The sequence below is a fragment of the Arvicanthis niloticus genome, chromosome 9, assembly GCF_011762505.2.
Source record: "Arvicanthis niloticus isolate mArvNil1 chromosome 9, mArvNil1.pat.X, whole genome shotgun sequence".
In the NCBI taxonomy this organism is placed as follows: Eukaryota; Metazoa; Chordata; class Mammalia; order Rodentia; family Muridae; genus Arvicanthis; species Arvicanthis niloticus.
The window spans coordinates 58126717-58146428 of NC_047666.1; the positions used below are offsets into that span (position 1 = coordinate 58126717).

At 50.4% G+C, this 19712-nt stretch overlaps 2 protein-coding genes across 7 annotated transcripts in view; one reads left to right on the top strand and one right to left on the bottom strand.

The window, feature by feature from the left end:
• The first annotated feature begins 243 nt into the window (after positions 1–243).
• Positions 244–2724, top strand: Ninj2 (ninjurin 2). The gene is made up of 3 exons (XM_034512433.2): positions 244–469; positions 985–1169; positions 2411–2724. Exons 1-2 carry the CDS (start codon positions 316–318, stop codon positions 1149–1151), a joined length of 321 nt encoding a protein of 106 aa, XP_034368324.2. The 5' UTR covers positions 244–315; the 3' UTR covers positions 1152–1169; positions 2411–2724.
• Positions 2725–3140: 416 nt separating this feature from the next.
• Positions 3141–19712, bottom strand: part of B4galnt3 (beta-1,4-N-acetyl-galactosaminyltransferase 3) — a 102189-nt gene continuing 85617 nt past the window's right edge. For 4 of the 6 annotated variants that reach the window (XM_076940459.1, XM_034512021.2, XM_076940458.1 and 1 more), the window contains 10 exons: positions 18915–19024; positions 17980–18080; positions 17695–17756; positions 16148–16925; positions 12586–12902; positions 11697–11850; positions 11389–11461; positions 9383–9536; positions 8715–8841; positions 3141–6178 (listed from right to left, as the gene is read on the bottom strand). In XM_076940459.1, coding sequence (XP_076796574.1) covers positions 6070–6178; positions 8715–8841; positions 9383–9536; positions 11389–11461; positions 11697–11850; positions 12586–12902; positions 16148–16925; positions 17695–17756; positions 17980–18080; positions 18915–19024 — 1985 coding nt within the window. In that variant the 3' untranslated portion in view covers positions 3141–6069. Of the gene's footprint in view, positions 6179–8714; positions 8842–9382; positions 9537–9556; positions 10527–11388; positions 11462–11696; positions 11851–12585; positions 12903–16147; positions 16926–17694; positions 17757–17979; positions 18081–18914; positions 19025–19712 lie in introns of those variants that run through there. The other 2 variants (XM_034512022.2, XM_076940461.1) reach the window with 2 other exon arrangements.

Here is a 19712-nt window from a genome sequence, read left to right on the forward strand (position 1 = left end):
TGATTCAGAGCTTAGCGGTCCATAGAGGTTCCATCCACAAATCTGTTCACCCAACAGTCCATGCACCCCTCCCCTCCTCATCCTCCTAACTTTTTATTGCTTTCAGGTCATAAGCTGAGCAGGGAGGCCATCACTGTCACCCAAGAGGACATTCCATCACCTTTGGGAAGGGCATTAAAGCCCCGGTCTCCTTCCCAGTCCCTCCCAGCCCCTTTACCAGATGCTCCTCTCTTATAGCACAGGCACTCCATACCCAGAGGGAACCAGCGCATCAACCTGAACCATTATGCCACCAAGAAGAGTGTGGCAGAGAGCATGCTGGATGTGGCCCTCTTTATGTCCAATGCCATGCGGCTGAAATCAGTGCTGGAGCAAGGGCCATTCTCACAGTACTACGCCACCCTCCTCACCCTCATCAGTGTCTCTCTGCTCCTGCAAGTGGTCATTGGCATCCTCCTTGTGGTCATTGGTAAGGAGCCCAGCCTGGAGACAGGCTTTCTGACTTGGCGCCCCCTGGTGGTAGGAAAGGCTCCTGCACCACATGTGAAACTTTCCAGCCACCTGCTAAGAGAGGTGTTACACCTGTATACGTACAACTCCTACGCTAAGGGCACTTCCTGTCCTGTCTCCTCATACCCCATGGGTGGGCACTCCTCGACACCTAACAAATGACTGACCCTATTAGCTAGTGGCAGTTTCTTACGTCCATTGTATTGGAAACACACCACCACCACCCCCGGCCCCCCACAGATATTTTTGCCTCCAATGCCCATTCTATGAATCATCATGCAGATGCTTCATGTGTTAAAAGACTCAAACACATTTCAGTCCAGTGACTTAATTTCTTCCTGGTAGGTCTCCAAAGCCAGGCTGTCTCCAAATTCATGGGTGGGGAGAGGGAGGCTCCTGCCTTTGGCCCGGCTAGATTGACCCTTACCCACCCACCATCCACCACCACCCACCCCAATCTCCTTATCTCCACAGCCAGGCTGAACCTGAATGAGGTAGAAAACCAGTGGCGTTTAAACCAGCTCAACAATGCTGCCACCACCTTGGTCTTCATAACTGTGGTCATCAATATTTTTATCACTGCTTTTGGGTCACACAAGACAGGCTCCATAGCTGCCAGGACCTCCAGCAATCCTATTTGATGCCTACCTAGTTCCCAGGTGAGTGAGGTAGAGGCTCAGAGGACCTCAATCTAACCGCTCACAATTGACTTTCTCTGTCTCTGGAGGCCAGAGTACAAGGGCTCTCCTTCCCCCAGACCTTGCCTGTGGGCAAGGGAGTACTTGAAGAGCTGACAGGGCCTTCCACAGTACACACATGATGGGGGGATGGGATACATGTGTAAATCTCCCATCATTCATGTACCATGGATGCTATGTTATATCCATGAACCGTGGATGTGCCTGCAGCTTGAGTGCTAGGTTATAGGTTCAAGCCTATATACATGCACACTGAGTGTTGGTACACAAGTGTCAGCTTCCAGCAGAATTTTCACAGTTGGTGTTTGTTTATAAGCCTGCCTCCCCAACCCTCAAGCACATGCCCCATGAGGGCTGGTGAGCTGGTATCAGCATTCAACCGTCCATTCACATTAAGTGCTGGTTTAGAGCCGGGCGGTGGTGGCGCATGCCTTTAATCCCAGCACTTGGGAGGCAGAGGCAGGCGGATTTCTGAGTTTGAGGCCAGCCTGGTCTACAGAGTGAGTTCCAGGACAGCCAGGGCTACACAGAGAAACCTTGTCTCGAAAAAAAACCACAAAAAAAAAAAAGTGCTGGTTTAAAGCCTCGCACAGGACGTGCACCGTGACCTGTTACAGGCTTGAGCTTCTCACAAGTACATTCACAAGTGCTGGTGTGAAGGACTGGGCCTGCCACAGTAAATAAATCACGGCCTGCCACAGTAAATAAATCACAAGGGATACAGGTGTCAGCCCTCACTATGTGCACCATGAGTGCTGGGTTATAGGTGCAAGCCTTCCACAGTCAGTAATGTACCATGAGGGGGACTTAGTGAAACCCGCCCTGAGACCCTAGCTCTGAAGGGGCGACTCCTTCAGTTCTTTTGCTGTTTGCTTTCAGGCAGTGCCTCTTGTAACCCAAGCTAGACTTAAGCTTCCTGTGTAACCAAAGATGACAGGTGTGCCACACCCAGCTGGTTTTGAGGCAGACCCCCACCCCACCCCCAGCGTGGGATGAAGTGGAGGCCAGTGTGGTTAATGGTTGTTGTTACCTGTTAGCAAGAAAAAGATGGAGCTGTGGTTTCTACTGTGTTGTCTTAGAGCGCGTCTGAATCACTCTTTACTTACTTTACCTGGTGGACTGGGTGCAAATCCAGTCTGAGGAGCCTCACCCGGCCCTCTGCATCCTACCGCTGCATGACCTTTTGTCTGTTTTCTCTGCAGGAGCTGGGTCTAGAGCCACTTCAGTCTTTGTCCCTGAGCTGTCAGGCCAACTAGCACTTCCCACAGCCTCCAGGAGCGCTTCAAGGGCAATGAAGGTGCCCCTGCCTCCTGCCTACAGCACCCGAGTTAAGGTGTGCCCCTTTACTGGGTGACGTCATTGCATCTTGGTCTGGAGGTCTGAGCTTCCTAACGTGTCTGCTCAGGCAGCACCTGCACAGCCTGCACACGCTGGTTGCACTGCATTCCTACCCTCTGCTCCAGGCCTCAATGTTCCCTTTCTGCAAAATGGAATCTATCTATAAAGATATCTGAAAATCCACCAAGTTAGTCTTGCTGTCTTCAGTCCTATGGGTTCTGAATCAGGCTGGTGTGTGGATACCCTCATCATTTTTGTCCTCAAAAAGGCTTATTGTCATCTGTACAGTGACAGAGGTCACTGCGTTCTGGATTGACAAATATACACAGAGCCTTTTAAAGAATCTACTATAAACATACCGCTTTTCACACTAATGGTGTCTGGTGTCTCTTAGGTGTGTTCTAATAATACAAATGTTTGGGGCTGGAGACATGGCTTAGCAGTCAAGAGCACTGACTGCTCTTTCAGAGATCCTGAGCTAAACTCCTAGCAACCACATGGTGGCTCACAACTGTCTATAATGGGACCCAATGCCCTCTTCTGGCATGTATATGTACGTGCAGACAGAGCATTAACATATATGAAACACGTTAATCTTTTTAAAAAATAATTTATTTTCATTTTATGTGCACTGGTGTTTTGCTTGTATGTTTGTCTGTATGAAGGTGTCAAGTCTCCTGGAACTGGAGTTACAGACAACTGTGAGCCACCACATGGGTGGTGAGGATTGAACCTGGGTTCTCTGGAAGAGTCGTTGATTTTAGCCACCGAGCCATCTCTCTAGCTCCGAAACACATACATCTTAACAACAACAAAAATACAGATTTTCAGCTGAAGGTTAGTGAGCAAAGACCCTTGCTGCCAAGCCTGAGGAACCCCATATGGCATGAGGGAGGAGAACCAACCACTGAAAGCTACCCTCTCTAAATGAATACATTTATTTATTTATTTATTTTTGAGACAGGTTCACATCATACAGTTCTGGTTAGCCTGGAACTCACTATGTGGACCAGGCTGGATTCAAACCCACAGAGATTCACCTGCCTCTGCCTCTGGAGTGCTGAGATTAAAGGCATGCACCACTAAACCTGGCTAAAAACATTTAAGAAAAAAGGGGAGGTAGAGAGGTGGCTAAGTAGTTAAGAGCACCAGCTACTCTACCAGAAGTTCTGGGTTCAATTCCCAGAACCCACCTGGTGACCTACAACCACCTGTAACTCCAGTTCCAAGGAATCTATCGCCCTCTTCTGGCCTCTTTGGGCACCAGGCACACAGGTGGTACACAGACATGCAAGCACAACATCCACACACATAAAATAAAATCTTGAAAAATTTTGCCTAGGTCAAACATAACTATGAAGGCCAGCTCACACTTGCAAAACCTTAGTAGGGCATCTTCAAGTCCCACAAAAGATTTTGTTTATTTACTTTGACAGTTTCTTGCTAAGTAGCCTAGGCTGGCCTTCCTCTCCTGATCTTTCTGTCTTGGCTTCCCAAGTGCTGGAGTTACAGCTGCACTGTTCTAGCTTGTCTTCCTCACTAGGGCAGGGGAGGTGGGAGGGGGCTTTCTAGCTGAGGTCACAACCTGGTCTGCTGAGACTAGTAGACACAGGACACTGCTGTGTCCGTCCCAAACACAGCATAGAAAGCTGGTCCCTTCTGCCGGCAAGCACCGAACCAGGAGTCAAGGCAGAAGGGAAGGGATGGATGGTCCTTAGCCTGTCTTTGAGCAGACAGCTGAGGGATGAGAATGGCTCAGGGACACCCTTGGTTCTTCCACCCAACCCTTTCCTACCTCGACTGGGCAAGAAGAAAAGAGCCATTTGTTTTCTAAGATGCTGACTTTAATACCCTCCTCCCTCTCCCCAACCACACTTTCCTTCCCCTTAAGGCAGATGGTAAGGAGGTAACAGATGGCAGACACAAGGCACTAGACCTGGGAGGGAAGAGGTGAGCAGGGTGAGGGAGGCCCAGGGGGGATCCTAGTCCTCAGGACAGAACAGGAGGGCTGCTGCCACCGGCTCTGGCCTTTTAGCACAACACCAAAAGTTTATGGCTTTAGAGCCTGGTGCTCCAGCAGCGCTAGCTGCTTCCTATGTGCCTTTTCCAAAGGGCAGAGGGTCTGAGCAGGGACGAGAAAAGGCCACAGCCCATAAACAGAACCACCCTACCCCGTGATTGCTTCCCAGAAGGCCCCACTTTGGATGTGCCGAGCCCTGCTCCTGGCACTCAGAGCCCAGCACGTGGGTCCCGCAGCTCCAAACGCTGCACTCTTGATTCACAGCATAGTAGTCAGGCTCTGCAGTGGCCCTGCTGCATGCAATTCTCACAGAAAGATGGTGCCCTGGCCCTCCCCACCCCCCTTCACAGACTGAGTTTAATACCCAGCATCCAATGCACCACTGGTGCAGCAGCAACAGCAGCAGCAGCAAGTCCCAGCCAGACAGCACTGGGCTTATCAGTACAGGTAAGTACGTGACATCTGGTTCAGGCTGCTCTCCTTGAGATTTAGCCGTTTTCCAGTTCTTCCTGTCCCCACTCCTGCCTCTCCATACCTCACCCTGCCCTTTATCTGAAGGCCAGGTTTCACCTCCTTATCTCCTCAGGGCCAGGAGGTCGGGCTCTCTCTGCAGGAGGGCAAGGCCACAAGGGCACTCGGCTTGCAGTATACACATTTTCTTCCCTGTTAGACTCTGCTGCTTGAGTCCATCCGTACGTCCCTCTTAAGTAACTGACAGGCTATTCACATCACCTTTGGTGACGCCTTCCTATTCTCTCCAGGTCTTACCTGGCAGGAGAAGGGAGATTTCTCTTCTTGCTTGACCTTGCTGGTTCTATACAGCTCATATGTCAGACATGCAGAATGGGCCCACTGCCCACCCATTCCCACCTGACACCCCACTGCAGTAGGAAGATGTCACCAGTGTTGGGTTTCCAGTCTAAAGAACACTCTGTCCAAGTTGGGTTGATGGCCGGATGGGGTTAAGGCCAGCTGTTCAGTAGCTACCAGGAGAGACGAGTGGGCTTAGAAGGCACAGGCTGGGGCTGGAGCTGGAAGTACCCTGCATGGGACCAGCACTTCAGCGTGGGTCTGAGGTCTGCAACATACAGCTTCACCCCAGACGGTGCTGGGTCTAGACAGAATTCTTCATTCTCTTGTTAAAAAATTACCCACTTTCCCCCCACCCCCCACCTCAAATAAAATCTGTCCTATTGGAGTTTCTGGTTCATAGTCACCAAGCCCTGTGAGGAGTGCCGTGGGAATGCACCTTTGTGGACAAGATGGCATTCTACTCAAGCAGGTGTCTTCCTGACCTCACTGCCCACCCCGAGCATCATTCCAGCTGTCAACTTGGTGTGCGGCAGAGGAGTCTTGGCCCTCATCCCTGCCTGAACAGACAGCTCTCAGTGGAGAGGGCAATTAGTGTTGAGGCCTCAGTTCCTCAGAGTCCCTCCTCAGCAGCGAGCAGGGTGCTGGGGTCAACTGCAAGTCAAGGAGCTGTAAGCAGCTGGCCCCCCAGCCTCACGGCATCTTCATTTGGCGACGGTTCCACATGCCTCGCTTGGAATGGAAGTGATGGAAGAAGTTCCTGAGGGAGAGACGTTCCACTTCTAGGCCTGCTTGGAGAATCCTGGAGGGGAGAGGCAGTGTGAGCCAGCAGAAGTAGGTGCAACGGTACCCAGGCAACAGGCACCCAGGAGCAACTGGGCCCCTGAGGGACCCACCCTTCCACATGTTTGTCAGACCCTGCCTTCCTTTCTCTGGTTGCTTCCCTTAAGCAAGCCAGGCACAGTGAAGCTGGCCTGCTTGGGTTGCAGTCCCAGCTGTGTGACTCAGAAAGTTGTCTATCAAAGATGCTCTCTCTCTCTCTCTCTCTCTCTCTCTTTCTCTCTCTCTAAAAGAAGATGATAATTTTATAAATCTATGTATCTATATATATACACTTGTCCTCTCTAATTACACACACAGACACACAAGATGATGCATCTGCATTTGTAGCATGCAGGACAGTTTTCAGCCCATATCAACTGCATTTCCAGTATCAGCAGACAGGAACTGGAGAAACCACCCACAGACAGTTTTCCTGTTCCTGTTTGTTTGTTGTGTGTGGGAAATCATCTTCTAGTGGTAACCCAAGCTAGCCCCAAACTCAATATTCTTCTGCCTAATCCTCCTGAAAACTGGGATTGCAGGTGTGTGGCACACAGTGCTGGGTGTCAAACCCAAGGTCTCTCGCAGGGTAGGCAATGCTCTCATTTGCACAGCCAGCAGTGGCAGGGTCTCTTTCCAAGGAGGCCCTTACTTCAAACTGGACTGCAGTGAGACAGAATCAGGAGCAGCCCTTTCCTCAGGTCTCAAAGACAGCAGGAGGTTTAAGAACTATTTTGGAGGTCTGCATCAAAGCACAAAGCCCAGCACGAAGGTCATCCGTGACAGTAACTGCTACACTGGGCTCCCGTCTGCTTCGGGGTCTACTGTGATGTGGCTCCCAGTGACTGTTATTTGACACGAGCTCTCTGAAAGTCTCCCTACCCCACCTTTGACTCTCGGTGTTTCAACACTCCTTTTTCTTCCCTCCAGTGGGAAATCAAAGCAGGTCTGGTTTTTAGACCTTTGATGCTTTACAGGGAGAGAGAGAAGGGACAGTAGTCAACTGCCCTTCATGACTGGTTTCCCCTCTGAGAGACAGAGACAACCGCACAGAGCACAGGAGTTTGGTGAGGAGAAATGAGGCCTTGGGCAATGAGACCTGCCAATTATAATAACCCAGAGGTTGGCAGCTGTACCTGGTCACCTGCCTCAGGAAGCAGCATGCCCCTGATGCCTCTGGTCTTGTCCCTTTTTCCTTCTGTGGACACCTTTCCAGCAGTTACAGGCTCACAGTCCCCTCTAACTCATATCTCAAGGTTGCAGCCCTCTCTTCCCTCTTCTCTTGGAAACACATTGCTTGAAAAAGGACTCACATGCAAATGTGGGAGACACATCCTCAGTGCCACGTTTCCTCCCACTCCTGCGGCCTGGTTTCCCGGCCAACACAGCCCCATGTCCCCTGCAGAGCCCTGCTTCTGGCCGGAACACTTTCCTGGTCCACCTGCTAAACCCACTGCTCCCCTGAGCCCTCCCATTTCTCTTTTCCCCTTTCTTTTTCTGGGGGGATGTGGGACTGAGGTGGGGTCTTACTGTGTAACCCAGCTGGCCTTGAACTTACGACAGTCTTCCTGCCTCCAGCTCCCCAGTTGGGTGGGGTTAGCAGCATATGCCACCACACTTAAGCTAAGAATGCTGAGGTCTGAGTGTATGCAAATGCATTGTATGTGCTGGGTTATGTGCTTCAGTCTGTCTTAGTTCGAGGCTCTTCCTCTCTCTGCTTCTTAGTCTGCCCAAGATGCCAGGAGCGCCTGTCTCCAGCAATGCTGTGATGCCTTCCCTGACAATAAACTTGCTAGCTAAATCTTCTTCCTCTAAGTTGCTTCAGTCAGGTACTTTGTCAAAATGATGACAAGAGTAGCAAATAATCCACACACCACACACAGCTGTGCATATATTATATATATATATATACATGTTTTCTTTAGTACTGGGTTTAATACCTAGAACTGAGTCTGCAGCCTCACTCATGCTAAGCAAGTGCTGAACATGCCCAGCCCGCCCCCCCTTCTTCTTTGAGACTATCATGTATTTTCAAACCCACTTCCTTCCTCCAGGAATCCAGATCCCTGGATATCCAATTGCCACTTAAGGATCTATACTTGCCTATTCTGCTGGCCCCAGCTGACTCCTGACCTTTGGCCTGTTTCCCAGCATCCTCTACAGCTTTCAGCCTCTCCTCCAGCAGCTGTGGCTGAAAAGAGCACACTCCCTGGCTGGCAGGATTTTCATTTTAGCCTGGGCTGGGAGAAGGCTCATCTTAGCCTGAGGGGCTCCCCTGGTCCTAAGACACCATCTTCATTATCTAACACCAGTCTTATTATACCCCTGACAACACAACCAACCACTCCCACTGCTCTGCTGGACACACAACCTGCACAGCAATGAAGCTGACCCCCCGGAGAGTATACTTCCCTATACTTTCTGTGCCCTGGGAATCTGCAGCAGAGTTCTGTGACCCTGAGGGCCCTTGGCACTGGAGCTCCAGCAAGTCCCTAATGGCCCTCCTCCAGTGTCACCTGTCCAGCAGCTCCCAGTCTTCCCCTCCCCAGCGGTCTTTGAACTCCTTGGTGTTCATGCCCCCGATCTTGTCCAGGTCCGACTTGTAGATGCCCAGCAGTCCGAATCCATTTACTTCCCAGTAGCCTGTGGACAGACAGCACACTGCTGAGAGGAGCTGGACACTGTGTTCCCACAGGCTCTGACAGTACAGACCGGGATGGCAGCGGCAGAGAGCTGTTAGCTAAGGAAGACCCTGGCCTGTCTGGGGGAAGACCCCAGGAATGCTTGGGGTCAAACATAGCTGTGACCATGGCTGATGTCACAACCTGACTGTAGTCCAGCAATTAGCATGTGACCCCAGCAGCCCTTCTGTCAGCTGTGAGTTGGTTTTCTCATCTACTTCCTTTCTCTACCTTCCTGTCTTCCTGGACACAGCATCCAGCATGCCGCAGATAGATACTTCATGAATGTCAGATGAATGCATGCTGGGGAGGAGGAGGACAGTGCTACCACTTTGCCTGCTACTATGGCTGTCAGTAGAGCCTGGGGTCTGTCCAAAGTGCAGACAAGACAGGAAGGCAGGTTGGGAAAGATGCTGATGCTTAGACATAGACCTTTCCAGCCTTGGTGTTACACACCAAGGTCAGAGAGTGTCATCTCCTCCCTTGTCCGGGGCCAGGCTCACCCTCAGGCCACTGTGGGGTGGCCCCGCAGTGCAGCCGCATCACCATGGGGGCAAAGGCCATCTTGCCCTCCACACAGTGCTTCCGAATGGTATCGATGATTCCTGCTGGAAAGTGGATGTGCAGGTCACAGAGGAAGATGATGCTGTGTGGATCCTGGGGACGGAGAAGGCAAGGTCAGCAGACCTCTGGACCAGAGCTGGGAGACTGGAGTGACTGACAGCTCACACAGAGCTAAACACTAGGCAAATTTCCACAGTCTTTTATAGCAGGACTTAGTGAATTCAGACTCCTCTCCTACTTTCACTTTCTGTTGAGACAGAGTCAGGCTATCTTGCAAAGACTCACCTGGCATTTGTGTAGTCCAGGTTGGCCTTAACTCATGATCCTCCTGTCTAGCCTCCAGAGCGCTTGGATCACAGGCATTAACACAATATCTAACTTTTGTCCTGTGTTTTATGGAGTCCGAGGATTCTAACAATTGGGAAAATACTTTCTTGTTATTTACTTCATTCCCTGTAGAGCTGGGTCTGCAATGAAGTGCCAAGGACGCTGCTTGCTATGGTTTGGAGGTATCTGCCAAGGGCTGTGTGATAAAGGCTTCTTTTCAGCCTGTGGTGCTAGGGGGACTAGTGGAACCTGTAGGAGATGAGACTTGGCAGGAAGAATTTAAATCACTAGGAAGTACAAGGATATTGGGATCCCAGCCCCTTTCTCTTTCACTTTCCATAAGGTGAGCAGTATCCTCTGCCATGTGTCCCCTGCCACAATTCATGGCACCACAGGCCCAAAAGCAACAGGGCAAAGTGACCATGAACCAGATGAACCTTTCCTCAGAGCTGGGCCCGTAGCTCAGTCGAAGGGTGCTCGTCTAGCTTGCCCAAGACCTTGAGTACAGTTCCAGGCATGACAAACAATAAACAACAAACTTCATCTTCATTTAATTCAGTGTGTTAATTGTTCTATTTATTTTTTCCCCAACTTGACACGTGCTAGGGTCATCTAGGAACAAGGAAACTCAATGAAGAAAATGCCTCCATCAGACTGAACGGTGGGCAAGTCTGCATGGCATGTCCTTGGTCCATGATTGATGTGGGAGGGTGCAGACCATTGCAGGTGGTGCCAGCCCTGGGCAGTGGTCCTGAGCTGTATGAGAATGCAAGATGAAGGGCTAGAGAGATGGCTCTCAGCGGTTAAGAGCACTGGAGGCTCTTTCAGAGGACCTGGGTTGGATTTCCAGCACCCACATGACAGCCTGCAACCATCTGAAATGGTTTTTAATTTAAAAAATTAAAATGAGGGCTGGAGAGACAGCTCAGTGGTTAAGAGCACTGGCTGCTCTTTCAGAGGACCTAAGTTCAATTCTCAGCAACCACATGATACAGATGGCTCACAACCAACTGTAATGGGATCTGATGCCCTCTTCTGTCTTATTTTCTCTTCTGGCATGAAGGCATATGTGCAAATAGAGCGTTCATATCCATAAAATATGTAAATAAATGAATCTTTTTTAAAAAATTAAAGCTAAGCCGGGCAGCGGTGGCGCATGCCTTTAGTCCCAGCACTTGGGAGGCAGAGGCAGGCAGATTTCTGAGTTTGAGGCCAGCCTGGTCTACAGAGTGAATTCCAGGACAGCCAGGGCTACACAGAGAAACCCTGTCTTGAAAAAAAAAAAAAAATTAAAGCTGAGCAAGCCAGGAAGAGCAAGCTGTAAGCACCTTCCCTCTACGGTTCCTGTCAATATCCCTCAACGATCCACCATGATCCAGATGTGTGAGCCAATCATCCCTTCCCTCCCCAAGTTGCTTTTGGTCATGGTGTTTATCACAGCAACAGGAAGCAAACAAGGATGCTCAGGTTATCTTGTGACAATAGTGGAATGTGGCAAGCATAGTCCTATGTCCCAACCGCTGTCCTGCCAAGCAGCTGACTACTTTACACCTTCCAAATGCCTCTCTGTCTCCTAACTAGTCTCCTGATCACCCAAGCCCCGCTGAGGCCCCTTTACCTTCACCAGGTCTATGCCAGCCTGTAGTCCAGCGGAGCGCTCAAAGTTTCCACTCAGCTTCAGGTACTGGTACCTGTAGGAAGAGAAATGTGGGGCCGAATGTGAGGATTCAGCTGTAGGGGCCCTGAAGGCAGTTAGAAGGCACACAGTAGAGGCAGTGGGTGTTCCTGGGTTGTGGGCAGGGCTGTGGGGCAGGAGCTGGGTATTGGTACACGGGAGAGCTGGCTGTGGCTTCTGATTCTACTCTAAGCAGCGGTCCTGGGCCATCAGGAACGTGAAAAGCGGCTGCAGCCAGAGGTCTTCCTTACCTCCGCAGTCTGGACCTCTTCAGAGCCGTCTCTACATCCATGTCCTCACTGCTGTAGTCTGTGATGATGATGCTGAAGTGTGGGTCTCCAGTGACTTGGGACAGGCTCTCCATATCTCTGATGAACTGTTGCACCCAGCGAGCCTGGTTCTTCACTATCCAGGTAGGTCAGGCAAGGAGAAAACAGCAAGAGTTAAGGAAAGGTGAACATCTCTCGACTCTGACCCAAGTCAGGAGTCCCACCAACCTTTACCAGGGGATAAGGTAACTATAAGAATCTGTGTGCACGCAGCTCAGAGACCCTAAGAAGGGGCGGGGCTCGCCAGCCACTGGGGCTTCTACAGTTCAGCTCCCTGCACACCTTCCAGGTGTTGTCTGGGAGACAGTCTTAGGCAGGCCCCATCACAGCAACCCTGCCCAGCTTTAACAGGCCTGCTATCTACTCATCTTACTCATACTGTTTACCTCTTGCCCTGCATGGTTACATTGTTACACTTTGTCTTATGTCTTCCTTTCTCATTCTAAAGATCACCAACCACTCTAGGGCAGGAGGTGTGGTTAGGTGCCCTGCTTAGCATGTGGAAGGCCCTGGATTTGATCTCCAATACCACACACACACACACACGCACACGCACACGCACACGCACACACAAACGTCAATAATCCCACTCTTTCTTCAACAACCCAAGTTGATGCTCATATCCAACTCGGAGATCTATACAACAGAAAGTACTAGCCTCAACTCAGCATCAGATTTCAGTTCCACTGTTCCCTAATCAAGTAACAAAGTTCAATTTGTTTTCTTTTGTGAATCCAGTTGGGAGATCAAATCAAGAAAACAGACCCAGTGCTCATGGTGGGCACCAGGACCTCACCCTGCTAAGGCTTACCTGGCACAATGAAGTGGACCACAGCTCGATGGTTCCAGGAGAAGCCTTGGGGCCAGCAGAGCTTGGGCTCTGGATCCTGGGCGTTCAGGACATGTCTGTGACGGCTGCGTGGGCTCCAGACCAGGCCCTGCAGGTTCCGAGCTTCTGTGTCCTCCCTGCCAGTGGGGTCACCTCCCCGCCAGCCTCGAGTGGACACGTACTCTGAGAGGCGCACCAGGCGTTGGCCATCCAGAAGTTCAAGCTCCAGGAGGTAGCGCCCCCCACGCAGCCGGTCCTGGCGCTTCTCCACATTCACAATGCGCTGCAGCTGGTATCTCCTGTGGCACAGAGGGTGTGGCTGGAGTGAGCAGGGGGCAGCTAGAGTGAGCAGGGGGCATGTGGCAGAAGTCTGCAGGGCCAATGATCAGAGATCCTGGTTCTTGTCTTTGCCTTGCCAGCAGTTAACTGTAGAGGCTTAGACAAGATATACAACCCCTCTAAGCCTCGCTGTCTCCTTCTATAATGAAACACAATGATCAAAGGCCTTCAAAGCACTAAGGCTCACTGTACAAGCAGTCTTGGTGACAGACTCCTTGAGAATCAGCCCACACTAAGAAAAATCATCAAAATGATGGCAATTAATACACTTTCAGTAACTCTGAACATTAATGGTCTCAATTCCCCATGCATACATACATATATACATACATGCTAATAGAATGGATGAAAATACAGGATCCAGAAACTGGAGAGATAGCTCAGTGGTTAAAAGTGCTTGCTGCTCTTTCAGAGGACCTGAGTTGGTTCCTCACACCCGTGCCAGGTGAATTACAGTCATTCAGCTGCCAGGCTTTTGCAGACACGGAGGGCATCTGTAGCCACACAACTCCCACCCCCACAGACATACAACTTAGAATAAATCTTGGGTCTGGAGAGATGACCCAGCAGTTAAGAGTACTGGGTACTCTTTCAGAGGACATATATTGAATTTCCTATACATATAGCAGATCGTAACCACGTGTAACACCAGCCACGGGGGACCCAACACCTTCTGGACGCTATAGGCACCATACGCATGTGCTATACAGACACACATACAGACAAAAGAGTCATACATAGAAAATAAAAATATGGGTTAAAATGTTTTTTTTTCTTTCTTTTATGAGACAGTTTCTCAGTGTAGCCCAGACTGTCCTAGAACTCACTTCATAGACTAGGCTGTCCTTCAACTTAGAGATCAGCCTGCCTCTGCCTCCTGAGTGCTGGGATCAAAATAAATCTTAAACAACAACAAACTCTATTCATCTACTTGCTGTCTCTAAGAAGCATATTTCTCTATCAAATAAAGATCCTCTGTCCACCACAGAAACGTCCTCCCCTCTGTCAACCAAGGGATGTTTTCCTGTGCACCACTGGGAGTCCTCCCCACTGTCAACTACAGGGACATCCTCCCCACTATCCACCACAGTGAAATCCTCCCCACTGTCCACCACAGGGAAGTCCTCCCCATATCCACCACAGGGATGTCCTCCCCACTGTCCACCACAGGGAAAGGTTGCAAAGGTGTTCCAATGATACGAACCAGAAAAGGGGTGCTGCTGTAATACCCCAAAACATAGACCTACCTCAACCCAAAACTAGTGAGAAAAGACAAAGGTCACTTCACACCGATGAAAGGAAAAATCCACACAGAGGATACTCCAGTTTGACACACACTCACCCAACGGGGGTACCCAACACAGCAACACCCTTAGAGGCAGATAGATGGAGAGGGAAACCTGGAGATACACCAGGCATTTACAGCCGACTGATCGCAACAAAGGCAGCAGAGTACGCCTTGTCTGGGGACAGCTCCTTCTGAAATGGGGAACTTCCGTGTGCAGAGGAATAAGACCCAGGCCACGGTTCACACCACTCAAAGATCAACTCCAAGTCAGCCAGGCTTAAACACCTCTATTTAGGACTAGAAATGACAGCACTGCCAAAGAAAGCAGCCGGTGATGCCTCAGGATATTGCTCTGAGCAAAGAATCAGTAAATATGAGCCTCAAAGCACACAGGCAACAAAAAAGCCAAAATCAACAGTACTGTCAGATTAGAGGAAGCACACATTCAGGCGAACAGTGTCTGCAGATCTGGAGAGAATCTCAGTGGAGCTGTCTGTTTCCATCCAAACAACAAGTACATTAAAAAAAAATATTCAGTGTCACTAATCATCAGAGTAAAATCAAAATGACATCATTTCACCCTGGCAAGACTGACGGCTGCCAAAATGACAGAGTGGCAGCCACTAGAGAGGATGCAGACAGTGACTCTCTCACACGTTGGTGGGAGCGTTTAGTACAGCCGCTAAAGAAAAAAATCAGGGTGGTTCCTTTAAAACCTAAAACTGGAGTGACCATGTGATCCAGCTATCCCACTACCCAAAGAGACTGGCATCAGACTGTTTAAGTCATCTGCCCTCATGTGTACACTGTCGCTCCAGTAGCTACAATGTTAAACCGAAATGCTTATCCATAAGCGAATGGGTAAATAACATTGGTTTACATAGAGAATGGAATATTACTTAGCCATAAAAAAGCAGAATCTTTCACAGCAATATAGATAGAATTGTAGACCAAACAATTTAGGCATGGGAAGACAAATATCGTGTGTCCTCATTTATCTGTGAAAGCAACAAAGCTATCCCACAGGGTAGAACAGTTGTTACCATTCCCAGAGTCTAGGAAGACGATATGGGAGGGAGGAACAGAGGAGGGCAGTTGACAGGGTACATTGGAGACGCAGGAGAGCTCTAATGATCACTGGAATAATCATGGTGGGAAAGTTGTTTTAAAATAATTAGCAGAAGGGTCTTTTTTTTTTCCCCTCTCCTTTCCCTTTCCTCAGGCCTTGAGGTGCAGGCCTGTAATTCCAGCTGCTCTGGAGGCTGAGGCAAGAGGAGCTCCAGTTCTCGGCCTGGCCTACACTGTGAATTCAAGGCCAGCCTCAGTAACTTACTGAGACCCTATTTCGAAAAGAAAGGGCTGGAGATATAGCTCAGTAGGGCAGCACCTGCCTGGCTGGTGTGCGGGCAGGACCTGGGCTAACATTAAGGTAACAGAAGTGCCCTGGAATTATTAGATACTAGTGGCAGCTGAACTCTATGGTGAAGGTACTTTTAAAACCAGCATTTTGTACACGCTGGCATTTGTAGTGTACATGGGCTTAATAGAATGCAAATTTTCTCTGAAAAGATCTTGACTGATTAAAAAAATGAACATATAAAGGAGGGGGGTATGAGGGATGGGAGGGAGGTGACACAACACGACATATAAGGGTGGGGGGAGGGCAGAGCTCTAGCCTGCTAACTCCCATCTGAGTCTGGGCCTTATGTTTTCAGCCCACTTTGCTTGCTTCTCTCTTCCCAAGTTCCGTCTCAGAGGGCAGATGCCAGTCTACCAAGTCTTAGCTCCAACTTTCTTACACCCTAGAATACCAGTAGAGGTCTGCTATCCTTTGAGCGGGAACCCTGCTTTAATGGCAGTCGTGAGGGCAATGGCCGCGTACCCCAGCCCCAGCCCCAGGGAAGCCCTTTACCTTACCCCCGGGTCCTCTGGCTGAGCTTTCTCAGGAAGACCCGTGTGACCTCCAGGGCCTCCTGCTCCGGAAGCAGCAGGTTGCCCGATGTGTTACAGTTCAGGTCGATCCAGTCGGTCCTCAGGGCTTGGAAATCAAGGTTCTGAGCACTGAAGGTCTGGCCCCAGTTCACCACTGGGTCAAACACAGGCACGTATTCAAACACCTCATTCATATCTTCTTCCTCATCTTCCCCCTCCTCCTCCTCATCCACTTCTCCTTCCTGGTCTGCTACTATCACCACGTCCTCCTCCTCCTCCGCATGCCAGCCCCTGCTGGGCGCCGGAGGCTCCATCCTGTCTCCCCTTCTCTGCTCAGCAATGTAAGACTCCACTTGGTTCAGCCACTGGGACTGCTCAAGAGTCTTCCCAGGACTGTCACCAGTGGGCCTGGCTCTCTGGATGAGAGGTAGGTTCCTCCGGGCCGCCGTGTCAGAGTGAGACAAACCTCGGCTGGGCAGAGGGCTAGTTTTCCCGGTCCTTTTCTCTGGATGCTGGACTGGGACATTGCTTGTCATGGTTGGAAAGGCAATGGTAGAGTTCTTTTTGGAGAGAGGCGACAGTGAGCCACTCTGTGAATGAGCCAAGAGCTTCCGAAGCTGGTAGTCCGTGACACCCAGCCCTGGGGCGGAAGTAGTCTTTTGCTTTCTCCCTTGTATCCCAGTATTCTGGTCTTGAGAAGTGGGGATTTCCTCTGGTACTTCTTCATATTGGGAATCTTCTAGAAGGCCATCCTCCAAACCTGCTAGTAATAATCATTCTTTATTTCAGGAGAGTTCAAGTCTTCCCGCAAAACATAAATAGCAGACACTTACACATGTGACATAGTGTGGGGGATGGGGATGGGGAGGTCACTTGTTGGGTGGCCCTGGACAAGTTATTCTACCTCAGTTACCTGGTAACTCAGCTTCGTTATTTATATCAAGACTGACAGGCAACATGGTGGTATATGCCTGTAATCACAGCACTTGGAAGGCAGAAACAGGAGGACCATCACAAATTTGAGTCTAACCTGGTCTACATAGTAAGTTCCAGGCTATTGTCTTAAAAAAACAAAAGCACATATGCAAACAAGAAAAAGGTTAAAAAAAAAAAAATCCCCCCTCTTACTGTTGTGAGCTGAATGGTAGAAAGCACCTCACTGCTATCAGCAACATTTAGGCCTCAACCAGGAGCCTCAGCCATACCTGGTGCCTCATGAAGGCAGGCCACAGCAGGCAGGACTGCTCTATACCACGCTTCCCAGTAGTGTACCAAAGCCCGGGGTCCCCACAGCCACCCACATCTCCTGCTGCCCCAGTGAATGAGAAGCTTCACCTTCTACATGGCTGTGAAAGGAAGGTGGGGTGTTGCTCTCTGCTCCCCAGATTGTGACGAGGAGCTCAGCCAAGGGGATTTGCATGCTAAGCTCCTCAGGGGCAAGACAGTATGGTTGCAGTGTTCCCTAGGAAGAGACCACCACCACCTGCAGCTAAGCATGCCCTGGCAGCCTTAGCCAGTACTCTCCACTCTACCTGGCTGCTCCGGTCCCTGCTTCTCTGGCTTGTCCACCTTGATATACTCCTGGAAGCTGGACCTGTAGGAGAAAGGGACATGTGGATGGGTACCAGACTCCTCACAGTTTTACCAGGGCAGAGGAGGAGCTGGGGCCGTATGTTCTGTCAGGGTGTATACACACATAGGCATGTGAGGGGAACCCAGGACTCCTCAGTGTGGAGCCGTCCCTCCAGCCCAGGCAGCTCTCTCGACTCCTACAGAGCCCCCAAGTCCCTTCACCTGTCCCACCCAGAGCCACGTACCTGTCTTGATCATAGGCACTTTCTTGGTAGAAGCATTTATTATGGGTCTCCATGTGGCTCAGGCGGGTATAGTCATTGGGGTAAACAAAGGACAGGTGAACCTAACGGCAGAAACAATAAGGGCAGACGTCAGAGGGGGTCCTGGGGAGGAACCAGCCTGCCTTGGCTGACCAGCCCTGGAGAGGAGAGGACCGCTGAAAGTCACATATACTTATGCGGCCTTGACTCGGCCTTCTCAGGCCTGCTCTCCTGGGCTAGAACCAACTGCTCACAGTGAAGATCCTTGGGCCCTCTGGCTCTCTCAGCTGTCAGCAAGAAGGTTCACTCTCTGCCACCTAACCCTCTCTCCACCTCCGAGCCTTTATCTCATGAAGCTGAGCCTGTTCTACACTCCAGTTCCTTTGTCCCCTGAACACAGGCTGAGCTCACCATCACCAAGAATGTCAATTACAGCCCACCCACTCTCTGGCCTGGCCATGACCCTTGACCTTCTTGTCTCCAGTCTAGACCTGGGTGTATCATATTCTCTCTACTCTCTCGCTCTCCGCACAGATAAGCTACCACTCACGCCTAGCACACTTCTCTGTCTTGTCTATGAGTTTTAAAATGCCACTGGCTGTCCAGTTGCTGGGACTGAGTAAGCAGGATAGGTTTTGTGTGGCCCTTACAGCTGTCACTAGGCTGCAGAATTGGGGGTGGGGGTGGGGGGTGGGGGCAGATTCTAAGGCTGTCATGTATCCGTAGGTTCTACAGAACAGTCCACCTTAGTGAGCCTGTCCAGGAATGCAGCCCAGGGACCTGAGAAGCCACCCTGTCTACTGAGCAAGGACACAAGAAACACAGAGTCAACATTAGTCCGTCCCTTGTCCCCTACACCCCCAGCCACAGGCAGAAGGCCTTCTCCCAGTCCTCCTTGGTCTAGGGTCATGACTTACAAAGCGGAGGCCCTGATATCGCTGTAGCGGGAGCCCATCCACCAGGTAGCTGGGTTTGTAGGGACAATCAGGCAGGACATGGCGCAGATGGGACTTGGGGATCAGAGGCACTGGGAACAGGAAGGGAAGAGGATTGAAGTGTGTGAAGAAGTTTGAGCACAAACATCTTAGGGCCACAGAGGTTCCACTCAAGCAGCTCCCTCTATATTCACTGGTGACCATGGTCCCATCCATGTGTATCAGCTGAGTCTGCCACAAGGAAACCGCCACCACCCTTCAGGGGCGAGGCCGAGGACTAGAGACATGAGGTCTAATGACACTTCAAGAGGCCACAAGGCCCCACCTTACTGTACTCCCATTAAGTGGATTTCCGTCCTTGGTTCAAGAATGTCTCCACTAACCAGTTTTCACTGGGTTTTTTGTTTTTTGTTTGTTTCTCTGAGACAGGGTCTGCTATAGTCGCAAACTCAGGATCTTCCTGCCTCATCCTCCTGACTGTGGACTGTTGATAGACAGGTGACTCATCTGGCTGCTGCCTTCTTTATCTTAAAGGGAAAATATGGGGCGCTGTCAACTTTTAAAATGTAAACGTGACCAGCAGGGGATTCGCTCAGTGGGAGAGCACATGCTCAGCTCAATGTCCCAGATGCAATCCTTAGCACTAAAACAAGAGACTAACACATTCTTTACTGAATGGTAAGAGTGGGTGGGATCACAGACCGCAGTGGTGGTGGTGCACGCCTTTAATCCCGGCACTCAAGCAGAGACAGGCCGTCTCTGTGAGTTTGAGGCCAACCT